We start from the raw sequence: 21,883 nt of genomic DNA, 5'->3' as shown, positions 1-21,883 counted from the left end.
ATTTACATGTTTGAAGAATAATTTTCAATGATGAATAGAATCTCAAGCTCATGTCTTTTGATGTGAGATTAGGCATCATTCATGAATAATGGTTTAACAACTCGCAGTCCTAATTATCACATACTAGAAAACACTTTGGGATTCTCTGTCTTCAAGGGCAGCAGTGGTTGCTGTAGCAATAACTCAGTCTTCAACTGACTGAGGGATGATGTCTTACCTGCCAGAAGATATTGCTGCAGTTCCCACACAAGGCCAACATGTCAGCATAACTGTCTTTCTTCCCAAATCGCCTACAATGACATCAGTGATGATATTTACTTACAAAAGAAACATGACATACATACAAATCTGTACTGGCCGCATGTGACCTTGACATACACCATACAAATCTGTACTGGGCACTTGTGACCTTGACATACAGTTCTGTATTGGGCAGATGTGATCTTGAACTATATACAACACACAGATCTGTACTGGGCAGATGTGACCTTGACATACAGATCTGTACTGGCCGCATGTGACCTTGACATACACAACCTACAGATCTGAACTGGGTGCATGTGACCTTGACATACACAACATACAGATCTGTATTGGGCAGATGTGACCTTGACAGACAACACACAGATCTGTATTGGGAAGATGTGACCTTGACGTACAGATCTGTACTGGACACGTGACCTTGACATACACAACATACAGATCTGAACTGGGCTCATGTGACCTTGACATACACAGCATACAGATCTGAACTGTGAACCGTGATATGGTCACTAACAAGCCATTGCTTGTGTCACACTGGGTTTTTCTTTGACATCAGGGGATATTTTGTAAAAACTGTCAACAATTATCTTACTTGAAACATCTTCTGTAGATGTACTTCCAGTCAATGGTAGGCTGGTTGATGGCCACAGGTAGAAAGGTCACAAGCTGTTTGTCTGTGAAATGGAAGAAGCAGAGTTGCTTCCAGAGCTGTGCTTCCTGTGACAGCTCATAGACAGTGTGGTTGGTTTGGGAGGAATGCAGGATGTCCTTGTGGTCTGCCAGGCAGCTCAGGATCCCCCGGATACAGTCCTCTGGTAGGTCCATCATCGTCAGCTTCCCGTCACTCTCTCTCTGTGGAGGTAGACAAATGACACATACCAAATGATGTATAACTCTCCTACTTTGGAGGTTGACAAGTGACACATACCAAACGATGTATAACTCTCCTACTTTGGAGGTAGACAAGACTGACACATACCAAATGATGTATAACTCTCCTACTTTGGAGGTTGACAATTGACACCTACCAAATGATGTATAACTCTCCTATTTTGGAGGTTGACAAGTGACACATACCAAATGATGTATAACTCTCCTACTTTGGAGGTTGACAAGTGACACATACCAAACGATGTATAACTCTCCTACTTTGGAGGTAGACAAGACTGACACATACCAAATGATGTATAACTCTCCTACTTTGGAGGTTGACAAGTGACACCTACCAAATGATGTATAACTCTCCTATTTTGGAGGTTGACAAGTGACACATACCAAATGATGTATAACTCTCCTACTTTGGAGGTTGACAAGTGACACATACCAAATGATGTATAACTCTCCTACTTTGGAGGTTGACAAGTGACACCTACCAAATGATGTATTACTCTCCTACTTTGGAGGTAGACAAGTGACATATACCAAATGATGTATAACTCTCCTACTGTTGAGGTAGATAAGTGACACATACCAAACGATGTATAACTCTCCTACTGTTGAGGTAGACAAGTGACACATACCAAACGATGTATAACTCTCCTACTTTGGAGGTAGACAAGTGACGTGCACAAATCTCTTGTGGAACTATATTTCATGCTGGATTTCTAACATGTCACATAAGGTAGATGCCAGGGCTGAGTGTGACATGTACCTCTGTCATCTTGTAGGCATCCACTTTTGAGTTCATCTTCGTGACCTTCTGCTGGTGAAGCATCCACAGCCTTGCACTGCCGATATGGGACGTCTTCCCCTGCTGGAGGGCCAGGTCTGCTGTCTTGAGAAGTTCACGGAGCGTGCTCAGACTGCACTCAGTCTTCAATACTTGAACACAAAAGTTTACCATGAAATTGATCATGTACTTAGCAACCACACTTTCCAGGATTACTTACAATTTTCTTCAGTGAGTGAGTTTAGTTTTACACCACTTGTCATGGCAGGGGACACCAGAAATGGGCTTCACGCATTGTACTCATGTGGGGAATCAAACCGGGGTCTTCGGTGTGACCAGCGAACGCTTTAACCACACGGCTACCCCACAGCCCCAGGAATATTTACAGATTTGCTTTGAAGTTGGTCAAGGGAAACTCATGGGTGTGAGACCAAAATATGGCAAATACTGTATTTAGACAATAAATAAACAGATTCTGGACAAAAGAGTTCAAGATCTTCTTTTCAAAATAAAGAAAGGGTAATGAGCTCACCTTGTTCGGAGGTAGCCTCAAGGATGCTGATCACTTGTTTCTGGGCAGTCCCACTCAGGCCACTCAGCTTCGAGTCCAGGATCAGATGCAGCACCTACAACACAGCCCTGGCACTAAAGTGGACATTCTCACGGCTACATGTGGAACACAGCCCTGGCACTAAAGTGGACATTCTCACAGCTACATGTGGAACACAGCCCTGGCGTTACACTGGACATTCTCACATCTACATGTGGAACACAGCCCTGGCGTTACACTGGACATTCTCACAGCTACATGTGGGACACAGCCCTGGCACTACACCGGACATTTTCACAGCTACATGTGGAACACAGCCCTAGCACTACACTGGACATTCTCACAGCTACATGTGGAACACAGCCCTTGCACTACACTGGACATTCTCACAGCTACACGTGGAACACAGCCCTTGCACTACACTGGACATTCTCACAGCTACATGTGGAACACAGCCCTAGCACTACACTGGACATTCTCACAGCTACATGTGGAACACAGCCCTTGCACTACACTGGACATTCTCACAGCTACATGTGGAACACAGCCCTAGCACTACACTGGACATTCTCACAGCTACATGTGGAACACAGCCCTTGCACTACACTGGACATTCTCACAGCTACATGTGGAACACAGCCCTAGCACTACACTGGACATTCTCACAGCTACATGTGGAACACAGTAACCACCAGAGTCTTCTGTATGTTGGCCATGTGTACCCTGATTATTGGTGTAACCACCAGAGTCTTCTGTATGTTGGCCATGTGTACCCTGATTATTGGTGTAACCACCAGGGTCTTCTGTATGTTGGCCATGTGTACCCTGATTATTGGTGTAACCACCAGGGTCTTCTGTGTGTTGGCCATGTGTACCCTGATTATTGGTGTAACCACCAGGGTCTTCTGTGTGTTGGCCGTGTGTACCCTGATTATTGGTGTAACCACCAGAGTCTTCTGTGTGTTGGCCATGTGTACCCTGATTATTGGTGTAACCACCAGGGTCTTCTGTATGTTGGCCGTGTGTACCCTGATTATTGGTGTAACCACCAGGGTCTCTCTGTACCCTGATTATTGGTGTAACCACCAGGCCATGTGTACCCTGATTATTGGTGTAACCACCAGAGTCTTCTGTATGTTGGCCGTGTGTACCCTGATTATTGGTGTAACCACCAGGGTTTTCTGTGTGTTGGCCGTGTGTACCCTGATTATTGGTGTAACCACCAGAGTCTTCTGTGTGTTGGCCATGTGTACCCTGATTATTGGTGTAACCACCAGAGTCTTCTGTGTGTTGGCCATGTGTACGCTGATTATTGGTGTAACCACCAGGGTCTTCTGTGTGTTGGCCATGTGTACCCTGATTATTGGTGTAACCACCAGGGTCTTCTGTGTGTTGGCCATGTGTACCCTGATTATTGGTGTAACCACCAGGGTCTTCTGTGTGTTGGCCATGTGTACCCTGATTATTGGTGTAACCACCAGAGTCTTCTGTATGTTGACCGGGTGTACCCTGATTATTGGTGTAACCACCAGGGTCTTCTGTGTGTTGGCCATGTGTACCCTGATTATTGGTGTAACCACCAGGGTCTTCTGTATGTTGGCCGTGTGTACCCTGATTATTGGTGTAACCACCAGGGTCTTCTGTATGTTGGCTGTGTGTACCCTGATTATTGGTGTAACCACCAGGGTCTTCTGTGTGTTGGCCGTGTGTACCCTGATTTTTGGTGTAACCACCAGGTTCTTCTGTATGTTGGCCATGCGTACCCTGATTATCGGTGTAACCACCAGGGTCTTCTGTGTGTTGGCCATGTGTACCCTGATTATTGGTGTAACCACCAGGGTCTTCTGTATGTTGGCCGTGTGTACCCTGATTATTGGTGTAACCACCAGGGTCTTCTGTATGTTGGCCGTGTGTACCCTGATTATTGGTGTAACCACCAGAGTCTTCTGTATGTTGGCCATGTGTACCCTGATTATTGGTGTAACCACCAGAGTCTTCTGTATGTTGGCCGTGTGTACCCTGATTATTGGTGTAACCACCAGGGTCTTCTGTATGTTGGCCGTGTGTACCCTGATTATTGGTGTAACCACCAGGGTCTTCTGTGTGTTGGCCGTGTGTACCCTGATTATTGGTGTAACCACCAGGGTCTTCTGTGTGTTGGCCGTGTGTACCCTGATTATTGGTGTAACCACCAGGGTCTTCTGTATGTTGGCCGTGTGTACCCTGATTATTGGTGTAACCACCAGAGTCTTCTGTATGTTGGCCGTGTGTACCCTGATTATTGGTGTAACCACCAGAGTCTTCTGTATGTTGGCCGTGTGTACCCTGATTATTGGTGTAACCACCAGGGTCTTCTGTATGTTGGCCATGTGTACCCTGATTATTGGTGTAACCACCAGAGTCTTCTGTATGTTGGCCATGTGTACCCTGATTATTGGTGTAACCACCAGGGTCTTCTATATGTTGGCCATGTGTACCCTGTACATGTGTACACTTCACCCACCTTACACACATAGTTAAATCTGCGGATATCCTTGACAGCCCCGGTCATGTCCAGACGGATGAAGGCATCACTGATGCTGGTCAGTTCCTTCCGCTGTAACAATGTCGGACAAGCGGAATAAGCACATTGTGTTACCTGGACATCATGGCTCTACTGCATCAGGAAGTGGTACTACTTAGGGTGGGACTGTAAGAAGCCTGATACCTGGTTACCCAGAGCTCACTTGCCCAGGCTGAACCATATACCCAGGAACTAGGTAAGTTAGGAGTTACTTCCCTTTGCAATGGTTGTCATGGCATCTGCTGGCCAAGATGGTGGTATCTGGGAAGTGTGAGTGAGTGAGTTTAGTTTTACACCACACTCAGCAATATTCAAGTTATATGGCAGCGGTCTATAAATAATCAAGTCTGGACCAGACAATCCAGTGATCAACAGCATGAGCATAGTTCCACACATCCCCTTAGTCACCTCATACAACAAGCATGTGAAGATCAATTCTAACCTGGATCTTCACTGGTGTATCTGGGAGGAACAGGCCATGTCTAAACGCATAGTGACATCACACATTACATGTTGCAGGAACATGCATCAGACGCAAACGACTTAACTATCCTAATCGATGTCTGCTCCAGCTGGTAGAATTAATCACAAAACATGACATACAGAATGTAGCACCATAACGTGTAGTTGGTGATTTGAAAGTTTGGTTTGTATTGTGTTGACTGCTGACATGAAAGTTATGAGGCCACATGGCCGCAGGTGGATGCAACAGGACCTGACCCTCGGTCCCCTGCCCCGGCCTACTCTGTGTTATGGGCATCTGGTGGACATCACACTGTGATTAGTCTTTTTACTGAGGGGAATGGATGGCAATGGATTTGAATACTAGGCTTGGATAGGTTATGAGCAAATTACCCAGGGTCTGTCACCTAGGGCTTCAAGGTGTACAACATTTGTCCCACATTGATCTGCAATACTGTGACACAACTGAATGTTCAAAGCTCACTGTTACTTGCCCCCGTGATATGTCTACCTGTCAACTTACAGAGAGAAGCTATACAGTCTTGTCTTCTAACACATTTGTATCAAAAGGATTAGTTTCAGCACTAACTTGCATCTGGATGTTAATTATCTGAAACATGTAACCAACAAATTGTCTTTTTTTTTAACCTGTCCCAGACGAATGTCTCTCTTCTGTTCATCTCACCTCCTTGGACGTCCCGCGGTGGTACTGAATGAAGGGTTGTCTCCTCTCCATTACGTCTCTCTGGCTCATGTCCACCAGGGCAAGTCGGATCAACCTGTCAAGCAGGAAGGAGAGGTCAGCCCATCAAGCAGCTGGCACTGGCAATGCTACGTTTTATGGTTAATTATCTGTTCTGAGACTTCATTTTAACTCCGAAGACATGATGTGTAACAAGTACTACCTTCAACTCATGGTACTTCACCACCAATATATCTTGAAGTGTTACAGGATGTAGGTTTTAGTTGGGAAACAAACCTGAGTTAAATATGGGATAAATCATTTGTAAATACTAAATGAATTCAATAAGCATGACAAAAACATGTCAGCAGTTTCTTGTACATATGGGATGTCTATTTGTCTTTATGTGAATTGAGAAAATATGTTCCCACACGAGAGGGACATCAGAACTATGCAACTGGAGTAAAACACGCCCGAGAGTAACAAGAATCAAACATTCAAACATATCCAACACAAGGGGAGACAAATCTGGCCCACACTCAGCATTCCAGTGGGTTGAATCAACAAAGCAATAAAAGGTGCACATTTGTAACTACATGATGAATATATAATCTCAATGACTTGGAACTGGATCGCCAATTTGAAACTTGTTCAGTTTCATTGTTGACAAATGATTCCTCACACAGATGTTTTCACCATTGCGATCCCCCAGTACCACACTGAGTCACACTGGAGGATCAATAAAGGCAATAGTTGTTAAGAAAAGAATTATTAGCAATGGTTCCCAACATTTTGTTTTTATTCTGTTTGTACTGAAATACTTCTTGTGACAAGTGCGCTTATGATCAGCTGCAAATACTGTATTCCCTCATCATTGACCATGTTGACAATGAAAGAAAATGGTGAAAAAGATGATGGATGGCAAATACTGACAGTGCTGGGATAAAGCACACAGCACAGAAGGAGTTGGTACTCTCTCATGTTGATGTATAGTTTTCATTCAGTAAACAATTACAATCATGTTAATATTATGTAATTTCCATTTTGCTGAATATTTTCACACTGCTTAATGTTATTTCCACTCTGGCCCCGTGACTCGCATGAGCGCCATGCACCTTTGGCTGCACAGTGAGAGATGGGCTTGCTTTCTTAGCATTTCATCTGCTGATCATGGGATGAAAATATTGACATAGATTACTCTTAGAATAAAAAAATATTAAAACTATATGAAAACATCGTGTACAGCTGTTCTCCTACCTATATTATGTGAGGGTGGTGGTGCGATCCTTCTGCTCCCTGACAATACACAACAGAGAGTGAATGGTTCAGGATATATGTACCTGTCTGTGTCATCACAAAAACTAATATAACGCTGTGTTGGCCACGTTCAATGCACATCCAAACATGGACTCGTCGTGACTATTTTAGCCATATATGGCCATGCACAATAACCGGTTTACCGTTCAATAAAGCGGGATGCCCTGGGTTTACCAAGCAATCTGCTATTTCAGGCCATGACACATGCAACTGTTAGCTATCATGGCTGCCGTCAGTGTGTCCAGTCAAGCCGCTACATATGGGGACAGCAATATTGATGCCGTACCACGTGTTGGTTATTACTAATTGATCTCAACGGGACATATGAATGTACATAATGATTGGCTGGTGAGGTCTGATAAGATTTAACCCGACATGCGTTTGATTAGACTACACGTAGATAACGAAACTAGCCTCGGAAGAGAAGTCCCGCGACTACCGTATCAAAACAAACCTTGCTATCACATTTTCGTTGAGATTTTCAAAGACTTTAAGCCTCCAAAGTTTGAGTCTTTCCCATCCACTGGCTGTCCGAACCCATTCGTCGCCCGGCGATCGCCAGTCGCGACCAAGAAAAGGCATTATTCACGAAATCTCCTACTTTCTTTGGTCTTTTGTATGAGAAAATGCGCACTGTTTATAAACATATGTAAATCAGGTAGCTGGATGTACGGGCCGTATTTTTCCTAGCGCAGCGGTTGGTCATTGGTATCATGATGCGTGTTTTCATTGGTTAATATTTCTTCGTCGGCCATGTGCAGTTATCACGTGGTATTGTTTACATCGATCAGCTGTTTCTTACATACACAAAGAACACCGTTATTTTGACTAATCTGCGTCTGAGTTTTTGTGCCAACATTCCATCCTTGAGAATAAACATTGCAGTCTTTGTGTTGTCATTAATTCCTTCGTAGATGATAAATCGTTGGTGTTTTCACAACAAACGCAAGTTGTAAGTAGTTAAGCAGGGGTCCAAAACTTTCAGAAAAAAGTTGGCTAGGCATCTTTTTGCGTCGTTGCTTGGTTCATGACGAAGCTGCACTTGTAACGCCATACTCGTGAACTCATTTTGGATTGTTGCTCGTGCCTGACTCACTGTCCCAATTTTCTCTCGTAACTAACGTTTATGTTTGCTTAAAATATATGTGATATATGTGTTAATAGGGGTCATGCTGACCTTTTTACGAATAAATATGTACACATTCCTTGTACTTCGCAAGGAAAATGTTTTATTGGGGACGTCCTGGACATTTAAAACATTATAGAGCCGCACTGCAACAAATACCTCTCTTGTGATACTCCTAGTGGTATTCACGTGTGGCCTCAGTATTGGCGTAGTGACTGGAGTGACTGACTATAAGGAGTACCCACACAGCTGCCCGAGACTGATGACCAACCCTCAAGTGGGACATGACATACAGCTATGCATACCGTCACGGATAAACTGTCAGTCATGGGTTTGTCTAGACCACATCACGGATAAACTGTCGATCATTGGTTTGTCTAGCCCACATCACGGATAAACTGTCGATCATGGGTTTGTCTAGCCCACATCACGGATAGACTGTCGATCATGGGTTTGTCTAGCCCACATACGATCACTTTATAAACAGACTACCACGTTACAGCGGAAACTTGGGACTGTGACCCAGAGTGCTGATCGTGAAGTCTGTAGTGTATGTTCGCTGTCCATATCTTACTCTCACGGATAGACACACATACAGTGCATGCTGTCCATATCTTACTCTCACAGATAGACACACATACAGTGGACGCTGTCCATACCCTACTCTCACAGACAGACACACACACAGTGCACGCTGTCCATATCTTACTCTCACAGATAGACACACATACAGTGGACGCTGTCCATATCTTACTCTCACAGATAGACACACATACAGTGCACGCTGTCCATATCTTACTCTCACAGACAGACACACACACAGTGGACGCTGTCCATATCTTACTCTCACAGATAGACACACATACAGTGCACGCTGTCCATATCTTACTCTCACAGATAGACACACATACAGTGGACGCTGTCCATATCTTACTCTCACAGATAGACACACATACAGTGCACGCTGTCCATATCTTACTCTCACAGATAGACACACATACAGTGGACGCTGTCCATATCTTACTCTTACAGATAGACACACATACAGTGGACGCTGTCCATATCTTACTCTCACAGACAGACACACACACAGTGGACGCTGTCCATATCCTACTCTCACAGATAGACACACACACAGTGCACGCTGTCCATATCTTACTCTCACAGACAGACACACACACAGTGGACGCTGTCCATATCTTACTCTCACAGATAGACACACACACAGTGGACGCTGTCCATATCTTACTCTCACAGATAGACACACACACAGTGCACGCTGTCCATATCTTACTCTCACAGATAGACACACATACAGTGGACGCTGTCCATATCTTACTCTCACAGATAGACACACCTACAGTGCACGCTGTCCATATCTTACTCTCACAGATAGACACACATACAGTGCACGCTGTCCATATCTTACTCTCACAGATAGACACACATACAGTGGACGCTGTCCATATCTTACTCTCACAGATAGACACACATACAGTGCACGCTGTCCATATCTTACTCTCACAGATAGACACACATACAGTGCACGCTGTCCATATCTTACTCTTACAGATAGACACACATACAGTGGACGCTGTCCATATCTTACTCTCACAGACAGACACACACACAGTGGACGCTGTCCATACCCTACTCTCACAGATAGACACACACACAGTGCACGCTGTCCATATCTTACTCTCACAGACAGACACACACACAGTGGACGCTGTCCATATCTTACTCTCACAGATAGACACACATACAGTGGACGCTGTCCATATCTTACTCTCACAGATAGACACACACACAGTGCACGCTGTCCATATCCTACTCTCACAGATAGACACGCACACAGTGCACGCTGTCCATATCTTACTCTCACAGATAGACACACATACAGTGCACGCTGTCCATATCTTACTCTCACAGACAGACACACATACAGTGGACGCTGTCCATATCTTACTCTCACAGACAGACACACACACAGTGCACGCTGTCCATATCTTACTCTCACAGACAGACACACATACAGTGCACGCGCGCACGCACACACATAATCGGGATAGTGATTGGATGTTATGAAATCCGTGACACTGATTACGGGGGTGAGAACTTTGTTCCATTTCAATAACAACACACTCTGAAACAATACATGATTCAAAGTCATACATAAGAATTGAAGTCAGTCATTACATCTTTCAGATGTAATATTATAGTTATACAGATTCTAGACAAATAACTATAAGAAGCGATCACTCCTTGATTTAATTCTGACATACAATTGACATAAATGTGGTTAAGGTACAGGCATCTGAATAACCGTGCCCAGATAGGCCATATGAAGTTCACAGTGCCGCATACACATATAAAACAAAGTAATGCCTACACGGTGTATGGCACTAGGGTGTAGAATACTGCGCCACCAAGCCAATCAAGCGTACCTATAATCTATGTATATGTAGTATACTTCATACTGGTGTTATTGTGTCCCAGGTTTTGAAATGATAGAAGATAGATCGATATATTTATCTCTCTCTATATCTATATCCGCCCATCTATCTATATCCATATATCCATCTATATCAATATATCCATCTATATCCATATATCCATTTATATCAATATCTATATCTATATCCATATATCTATCTATATCCATGTATCCATCTATATCATCTATATCCATCTATATCCATATCTCTATCTTTATCCATATATCATCTATATCTATATATCCATCTATATCCATATATCCATCTATCATCTATATCCATATATCTATCTATATCCATATATCATCTATATCCATATATCCATCTATATCCATATATTTATCTATAACCATAACTGTATCTGTATCCATATATCCATCTATATCCATATGTCCACCTATATCCATATATCCATCTAAATCGTTGTATCTATCTATATCCATATATCTAATCTATATCCATATATCATATATATCCATATATCTATCTTTATACATATATCTATCTATATCCATATCTCTATCTATATCCATATATCTATCTATACCCATATCTCTATCTATAACCATAACTGTATCTATATCCATATATCCATCTAAATCGATATATCTATCTACTTCCATATATTTAATCTATATCCATATATCTATCTATATCCATATATTTATCTATAACCATAACTGTATCTATATCCATATATCATCTATATCCATATATCCATCTATATCCAAATATCCATCTATATCCATCTTTGTACTTGTATCCATAATGTATCTATATCCATATATCCATCTATATCCAAATATCCATCTATATCCATATATGTAACTGTATCCATAATGTATCTATATCCATCTATATCCATATATATCTATATCCATATATCTATCTATATCAATATATCTATATCCATATATCATCTATATCCATATCTCTATCTATATCCATATCTCTATCCATATATCCATCTATATCATCTATCCATCTATATCCATATACCTATCTATATATCTATCTATATCCATATATATAACTGTATCCATAATGTATATATCCATTTATAACCATTTCTCTACATGTCTATATCCATATCTCTATCTATATCCATATATCCATCTATATCCATATCTCTATCCATAAAATATCCATCTATATCATCTATCTATATCCATAATCTATCTATATCCATATATCTGTCTATATCCATATATCCATTTATATCCATTTCTCTACATGTCTATATCCATCTATCTATATCCATTTATATCTCTATATGTCTATATCATCTATCTATATCCATATATCCATTTATATCCATTTCTCTACATGTCTATATCCATCTATTTATATCCATATATATCCATTTCTCTACATGTCTATATCCATCTATCTATCTATATCCATAATCTATCTATATCCATATATCTGTCTATATCCATATATCCATTTATATCCATTTATCTACATGTCAATATCCATCTATCTATATCCATTTATATCTCTACATGTCTATATCATCTATCTATATCCATATATCCATTTCTCTACATGTCTATATCCATCTATTCATATCCATATATATCCATTTCTCTACATGTCTATATCCATCTATCTATCTATATCCATATCTCTATCTATATCCATATATCTATCCATATATCCATCTATATCATCTATCTATCTATATCCATAATCTATCTATATCCATATATCATCTATATCCTTCTATATCCATATCTCTATCCATATATCCATCTATATCATCTATCTATCTATATCCATAATCTATCTATATCCATATATCTATCTATATCCATATATCCACTTACATGTATATCCATTTGTCTACATATCGATTCGATATAGATAGATAGATGGATATAGACTAGGGCTGTGTATTGCCCCGAATTTCGTATTGCGATATATTGCAATACACTCTTCTGTATTACGATACGTATTGTGATATATTGCGATACACTCTTCTGTATTGCGATACGTATTGTGATATATTGCGATACACTCTTCTGTATTGCGATATATTGTGATACACTCTTCTGTATTGCGATACGTATTGCGATATATTGCGATACACTCTTCTGTATTGCGATATATTGTGATACACTCTTCTGTATTGCGATACGTATTGCGATATATTGCAATACACTCTTCTGTATTACGATACGTATTGTGATATATTGCGATACACTCTTCTGTATTGCGATACGTATTGCGATATATTGCGATACACTCTTCTGTATTGCGATACTCATTGCGATATATTGTGATACACTCTTCTGTATTGCGATACGTATTGCGATATATTGCGATACACTCTTCTGTATTGCGATACGTATTGCGATGTATTGTGATACACTCTTCTGTATTGCGATACGTATTGCGATATATTGCGATACACTCTTCTGTATTGCGATACGTATTGCGATGTATTGTGATACACTCTTCTGTACAGTTATTGAGATCTGTCCACTTTGTAATATTCTTTTACCTCCAGACTGACTCACAGTATATGTGAGTAACCACTGTGCATTGTATAGCTTCTTTCAAAGCCAAAAAAAGAAGAAGGAAAAACCAGAACATTCTTCTGTTTATATTCTTATTTCAAAACAGCAGGAATCGACACTCACTAAAAACTTTAAATAGTCCTCCGGGCTAGTGGATTTTGTATGTAACTAGTCCTTTTCAAATATTACTAGCCCTACACTTTACTATAAAAAAACCTATAAAAAAACTTTCAACAAGTCTTCTCTTAATCTTAACTGCTGTCCAAAGGAAAGTTAACACAGATAAACGCATGATTTCCCGTTTCATATATGTGACAAATTCAACTGAAACTAGCTTTCACCATGTCCCCCATCAACCCACCCATACTATTTATATACTTTAACTTCTATAAACACCAAAGGATGTTGAATTTCAAATAATTTAACGAGTCAGAGCTACTGTGCACATCTGTATTACTCAAGAGAAAATTAATTGAAGTCACAATTATGTGACATGATGTTTAAGTGCACATTTGAATCAAAACAATAATTTATGCACCTATGTCTCTGAATAAAAGTATTACTAACATTACCTATTTCATGAATGACGTTTGGTACACTTTCTCATAAAGAAATGATTTAACAAAACACTCAAGATGGGCAAAAGTTTCTCTGCATTAGGTAAAGTAAACTTTCTTTAGACTGAATAGAATAATGACAAAAAAATGAAACAATAAGATAGAAGGCTACGTTTGTCAAGGAAAATATCAGCTCGTGAAACACCATTGCTACTACAATAATTTAGGTCTAATCCAACTGTTGGTAAATACCAAAGGTATTTTTAACTTATTATTCAAATAATACAACTTCAACTTAAAAAGTCTATTTCTAATAAAATACAAGTTTACACACATATAATATCCAGATAAACCACGAAGGAGACGAAAACTCCCGCTATTTTAATCCATTTGTAAGATGTCATTATATCCTCTTGCCTATTTCTTTTATATTTTCATTTTTACGTAATCAGAAAATTATTATAAAAAGATTAATTAAATAATATGTATCGTCGCCTATTTCCCGATAGTCGTGGCTTTTCGGCCGGTAACACGACAAAACATTGGGAAATGCTTCTGATTTCGAAGCTCCGTATGAAAAACACTCGAGAAGATTCATGTGATGGCGGGTATCGTTTGAAAGCGACCTGTGACAAATATTTCTTTATGCAATTTGTTTCACATTAAACATCGTGTCCGAGCATGAAGATCGAGGCGACTAAAACCGAGATGTTACTTGACTTCCATAACATGATCGCACACAAAAATATGGAAATAGTAACTTAGATGTACGTTTGACAACTTCCTCGAAACATCGATACTTTGCTCTTTGACAATCTTTAAGTGGACCCATTGCCAATCATTTGGAAAGACTTCCGCCCAATCCCCACCCACCACCACCCATATTACCTGAATATACATATATATCTTTTTCCTCACCATTAACATTTAGGTAGTATACGGGCGGAAGTCTTTTACGGTGTTGAATGGATTATAATTGAACAAATAAATCTTTGTCGGTATACCTGTACTTCATAAACGGTACCTCGCATTGTTACAATTTGAATGATCCAATAAGATTGGATCAAACCAGGACACATAACAATGTGGTGGTCCTACCTAACCACCCTTAATCATACTAGAACGATGCTGACTATAGAGCTATTAATAGGCATTTGTTAAGATGAGTATAGTCAGTTTTAAAATGACCAGACCTGTTGATAAAAGGAGCATTCATTAATACAAGTAAGAAATTATATTCCTGCCACTGCAAAGTAACTGTTAATCTACAAATATCCATACAATTATTAAATGACTTAAATCTAATATGTACATACTATAATATACAATATAATGTATCTGTCAGCATTAGTAACTTCTCCTGGAGATGGATTCCGTCTGTGTGAGTCATGATCGGCACCACTGACTTCGTCTCCTGTGACAACATTATTGTCCGGTTCCTGTTCTGTTCTATCTTCAGTTAACCTATCTGCTGGATTGCCAGCAGACACTGAAGTACCCAAAGGGTGTACACAGATCCTGACTAACTCTTCAGTTAACCTATCTGCTGGATTGCCAGCAGACACTGAAGTACCCAAAGGGTGTACACAGATCCTGACTAACTCATATCTATATCCATATCTCTATCTATATCCATATATCTATCTATACCCATATCTCTATCTATAACCATAACTGTATCTATATCCATATATCCATCTAAATCGATATATCTATCTATTTCCATATATCTAATCTATATCCATATATCTATCTATATCCATATATTTATCTATAACCATAACTGTATCTATATCCATATATCATATATATCCATATATCCATTTATATCCAAATATCGATCTATATCCATATATGTAACTGTATCCATAATGTATCTATATCCATATATCCATCTATATCCAAATATCCATCTATATCCATATATGTAACTGTATCCATAATGTATCTATATCCATCTATATCCATATATCTATCTATATCCATATATCTATCTATATCCATATATCTATATCCATATATCTATATCCATATCTCCATCTATATCCATATCTCTATCCATATATCCATCTATATCATCTATCCATCTATATCCATATATCTATCTATCCATCTATATCCATATATATAACTGTATCCATAATGTATATATCCATTTATATCCATTTCTCTACATGTCTATATCCATATATCTATCTATATCCCTATATCCATCTATATCCATACCTCTATCCATAAAATATCCATCTATATCATCTATCTATATCCATAATCTATCTATATCCATATATCTATCTATATCCATATATCTATTTATATCCATTTCTCTACATGTCTATATAGATATCCATCTATCTATATCCATTTATATCTCTACATGTCTATATCACCTATCTATATCCATATATCCATTTATATCCATTTCTCTACATATCTATATCCATCTTTTTATATCCATATATATCCATTTCTCTACATGTCTATATCCATCTATCTATCTATATCCATCTATCTATCTATATCCATATCATCTATTTATATCCATATATATCTATTTCTCTACATGTCTATATCCATCTTTCTATCTATATCCATATATCTATCTATATCCATATCTCTATCCATATATCCATCTATATCCATATATCTATCTATATCCATATATCTATCTATATCCATATCTCTATCCATATATCCATCTATATCCATATATCTATCTATATCCATATATCCACTTATATCCATTTCTCTACATGTCTATATCCATCTATCTATCTATATCGAATTGCCCCGAATTTCGTATTGCGATATATTGCAATACACTCTTCTGTATTACGATACGTATTGTGATATATTGCGATACACTCTTCTGTATTGCGATATATTGTGATACACTCTTCTGTATTGCGATACGTATTGCGATATATTGTGATACACTCTTCTGTATTGCGATACGTATTGCGATATATTGCGATACACTCTTCTGTATTGCGATACGTATTGCGATATATTGCGATACACTCTTCTGTATTGCGATACGTATTATTGCGATACACTATTGCGATACACTATTCTGATATATTGCGATACACTCTTCTGTATTTGCGATATATTGTGATACACTCTTCTGTACAGTTATTGAGATCTGTCCACTTTGTAATATTCTTTTACCTTCAGACTGACTCACAGTATATGTGAGTAACCACTGTGCATTGTATAGCTTCTTTCAAAGCAAAAAAAGAAGAAGGAAAAACCAGAACATTCTTCTGTTTATATTCTTATTTCAAAACAGCAGGAATCGACACTCACTAAAAACTTTAACTAGTCCTCCGGGCTAGTGGATTTTGTATGTAACTAGTCCTTTTCAAATATTACTAGCCCTACACTTTACTATAAAAAAACCTATAAAAAACCTTTCAACAAGTCTTCTCTTAATCTTAACTGCTGTCCAAAGGAAAGTTAACACAGATAAACGTATGATTTCCCGTTTCATATATGTGACAAATTCAACTGAAACTAGCTTTCACCACGTCCCCCATCAACCCACCCATACTATTTATATACTTTAACTTCTATAAACACCAAAGGATGTTGAATTTCAAATAATTTAACGAGTCAGAGCTACTGTGCACATCTGTATTACTCAAGAGAAAATTAATTGAAGTCACAATTATGTGACATGATGTTTAAGTGCACATTTGAATCAAAACAATAATTTATGCACCTATGTCTCTGAATAAAAGTATTACTAACATTACCTATTTCATGAATGACGTTTGGTACACTTTCTCATAAAGAAATGATTTAACAAAACACTCAAGATGGGCAAAAGTTTCTCTGCATTAGGTAAAGTAAACTTTCTTTAGACTGAATAGAATAATGACAAAAAAATGAAACAATAAGATAGAAGGCTACGTTTGTCAAGGAAAATATCAGCTCGTGAAACACCATTGCTACTACAATAATTTAGGTCTAATCCAACTGTTGGTAAATACCAAAGGTATTTTTAACTTATTATTCAAATAATACAACTTCAACTTAAAAAGTCTATTTCTAATAAAATACAAGTTTACACACATATAATATCCAGATAAACCACGAAGGAGACGAAAACTCCCGCTATTTTAATCCATTTGTAAGATGTCATTATATCCTCTTGCCTATTTCTTTTATATTTTCATTTTTACGTAATCAGAAAATTATTATAAAAAGATTAATTAAATAATATGTATCGTCGCCTATTTCCCGATAGTCGTGGCTTTTCGGCCGGTAACACGACAAAACATTGGGAAATGCTTCTGATTTCGAAGCTCCGTATGAAAAACACTCGAGAAGATTCATGTGATGGCGGGTATCGTTTGAAAGCGACCTGTGACAAATATTTCTTTATGCAATTTGTTTCACATTAAACATCGTGTCCGAGCATGAAGATCGAGGCGACTAAAACCGAGATGTCACTTGACTTGCATAACATGATCGCACACAAAAATATGGAAATAGTAACTTAGATGTACGTTTGACAACTTCCTCGAAACATCGATACTTTGCTCTTTGACAATCTTTAAGTGGACCCATTGCCAATCATTTGGAAAGACTTCCGCCCAATCCCCACCCACCACCACCCATATTACCTGAATATACATATATATCTTTTTCCTCACCATTAACATTTAGGGGGTATACGGGCGGAAGTCTTTTACGGTGTTGAATGGATTATAATTGAACAAATAAATCTTTGTCGGTATACCTGTACATCATAAACGGTACCTCTCATTGTTACAATTTGAATGATCCAATAAGATTGGATCAAACCAGGACACATAACAATGTGGTGGTCCTACCTAACCACCCTTAATCATACTAGAACGATGCTGACTATAGAGCTATTAATAGGCATTTGTTAAGATGAGTATAGTCAGTTTTAAAATGACCAGACCTGTTGATAAAAGGAGCATTCATTAATACAAGTAAGAAATTATATTCCTGCCACTGCAAAGTAACTGTTAATCTACAAATATCCATACAATTATTAAATGACTTAAATCTAATATGTACATACTATAATATACAATATAATGTATCTGTCAGCATTAGTAACTTCTCCTGGAGATGGATTCCGTCTGTGTGAGTCATGATCGGCACCACTGACTTCGTCTCCTGTGACAACATTATTGTCCGGTTCCTGTTCTGTTCTATCTTCAGTTAACCTATCTGCTGGATTGCCAGCAGACACTGTACACAGATCCTGACTAACTCTTCAGTTAACCCAATAGCCAGCAGACACTGAAGGGGTGTACACAGATCCTGACTAACTCTTCAGTTAACCTATCTGCTGGATTGCCAGCAGACACTGAAGTACCCAAAGGGTGTACACAGATCCTGACTAACTCTTCAGTTAACCTATCTGCTGGATAGCCAGCAGACACTGAAGTACCCAAAGGGTGTACACAGATCCTGACTAACTCTTCAGTTAACCTATCTGCTGGATTGCCAGCAGACACTGAAGTACCCAAAGGGTGTACACAGATCCTGACTAACTCTTCAGTTAACCTATCTGCTGGATAGCCAGCAGACACTGAAGTACCCAAAGGGTGTACACAGATCCTGACTAACTCTTCAGTTAACCTATCTGCTGGATAGCCAGCAGACACTGAAGTACCCAAAGGGTGTACACAGATCCTGACTAACTCTTCAGTTAACCTATCTGCTGGATTGCCAGCAGACACTGAAGTACCCAAAGGGTGTACACAGATCCTGACTAACTCTTCAGTTAACCTATCAGCTGGATTGCCAGCAGACACTGAAGTACCCAAAGGGTGTACACAGATCCTGACTAACTCATCATCTCCATATTCCATCATCATCAGACATGACCGGGTCTGGTGTTAGGTTCAGGTGAAGGTTTGCCCTGTTTCCCTGGCTTTGGAACTGGTTTTGACGTCTCTGTTACTGGATCTGTGTTAAATTCAGGCGAAGCTTTGTTTCATTAGCTTTGGAACTGGTATTTCCTGATGGGGAATGGACCCAACTGGTGACAAGAGATTCTGATGTAGTGTCCTTTCTTCCCGTCCCCATTTTCCTTACCAAAACATACGCTGGTATGGAAGGGGTACGTTGATCCAAAATGACATAGACATCTTCTTCCCATTTATCTGTCAACTTGTGTCTCCCACCAAAAGCAACAATCTTCACCAGAACTCTATCTCCTATCTCTAATGTGATAGCTCTGACCCTATGATGATAATAGGTCTACTGTTTTGACTGGGCTTTCTTGGTCGATGTGGAAACTACAACTCAAACATAGACATGTTTGAGACGTTTCCTTAGAGATCTGGTACAATCCAACCTTGACATTGATTTTGATGGATCGATATCAAGTCTTAAAGCCAGGTCCACTGGCAAGCGAGGATGTCTCCCAAACATAAAACAGAATGGAGATAGTGATGTTGTCCCATGGCGGGTACAGTTGTAAGCATGGAGTAATGGTCCAACATGGAGATAGTGATGTTGTCTCATGGCGGGTACAGTTGTAAGCATGGCCTAATGGTCCAACATGGAGATAGTGATGTTGTCTCATGGCGGGTACAGTTGTAAGCATGGCCTAATGGTCCAACATGGAGATAGTGATGTTGTCTCATGGCGGGTACAGTTGTAAGCATGGCCTAATGGTCCAACATGGAGATAGTGATGTTGTCCCATGGCGGGTACAGTTGTAAGCATGGAGTAATGGTCCAACATGGAGATAGTGATGTTGTCTCATGGCGGGTACAGTTGTAAGCATGGACTAATGGTCCAACATGGAGATAGTGATGTTGTCTCATGGCGGGTACAGTTGTAAGCATGGACTAATGGTCCAACATGGAGATAGTGATGTTGTCTCATGGCGGGTACAGTTGTAAGCATGGCCTAATGGTCCAACATGGAGATAGTGATGTTGTTTTATGGCGGGTACAGTTGTAAGCATGGCCTAATGGTCCAACATGGAGATAGTGATGTTGTTTTATGGCGGGTACAGTTGTAAGCATGGCCTAATGGTCCAACATGTGCCTTCCAATTCTTCTTGCTGTCTGTATCAAAAGGTACCAAGCGTAGATGTGTTTGGACTTCATCGTACATGGCTTGAAAGGAGTTGAATTCGATAACTGTTGTAGAGTCTACTGGCAGAGCAGATGCTCGACATTGAAGAGTGACTGGCTGTATGTCGCAATGATACATCATATGAAATGAGGGTGGGGGCTATGTCAATATTATCTTGCAGATATGAGTTTAGAGTTGGTTGTAAAAGGGCACAGATGGGCGGTGACCTAAGTCCTCTTGTAATGTATCCTCTAAAATCCCTATTACTGTTTGCGGGATCCCAGCTTGCCATCATTCCGTGAAAGATCCTTATCATGAAAGACTATACTCCGATATGCTATATACCATGGGGTATGTAAAGCTGCTTTCTGTGTAAACCTGTGTCTGTGAGGCGTCCTTCAATCATCAAGTAAACATATCAAAATGTTGGTTCCAAGTGAAGCTGTGACTCTGGTATTGTACCTTGTGTCTGTAATGTACTTCCTCGTTTGTGGCAACTGCTCAAGCTTCAGCTGTATCTCCTGTAACTGTAACTGTATCTCCAGCTGTAACTTCTATAAATCTATTTTTGTAATTTAAATGTATTTCTGAATCCC

General features: G+C 39.5%; 1 protein-coding gene across 3 annotated transcripts in view; it reads right to left on the bottom strand.

Annotated features, from left to right (window-relative positions):
* Positions 1 to 21,883, bottom strand: part of LOC124263921 (F-box only protein 25-like) — a 42,762-nt gene that overhangs the window by 4,631 nt on the left and 16,248 nt on the right. The window contains exons 1-7 of one of the 3 annotated variants that reach the window (XM_046698649.1): positions 7,962 to 8,161; positions 6,194 to 6,287; positions 4,987 to 5,079; positions 2,466 to 2,559; positions 1,916 to 2,085; positions 857 to 1,116; positions 218 to 290 (exon numbers count right to left, since the gene is read on the bottom strand). In XM_046698649.1, the coding sequence (XP_046554605.1) occupies positions 218 to 290; positions 857 to 1,116; positions 1,916 to 2,085; positions 2,466 to 2,559; positions 4,987 to 5,079; positions 6,194 to 6,287; positions 7,962 to 8,089 (912 nt within the window). In that variant the 5' untranslated portion in view covers positions 8,090 to 8,161. Of the gene's footprint in view, positions 1 to 217; positions 291 to 856; positions 1,117 to 1,915; positions 2,086 to 2,465; positions 2,560 to 4,986; positions 5,080 to 6,193; positions 6,288 to 7,447; positions 7,588 to 7,961; positions 8,162 to 21,883 lie in introns of those variants that run through there. The other 2 variants (XM_046698650.1, XM_046698651.1) reach the window with 2 other exon arrangements.

This window comes from Haliotis rubra, unplaced genomic scaffold (genome assembly GCF_003918875.1).
Source record: "Haliotis rubra isolate DU_JTF1 unplaced genomic scaffold, ASM391887v1 Scf90, whole genome shotgun sequence".
NCBI classification, from domain to species: Eukaryota; Metazoa; Mollusca; class Gastropoda; order Lepetellida; family Haliotidae; genus Haliotis; species Haliotis rubra.
Note: the sequence above shows the minus strand (reverse complement) of the source record. Positions and strands in the feature narration are given on the sequence as shown.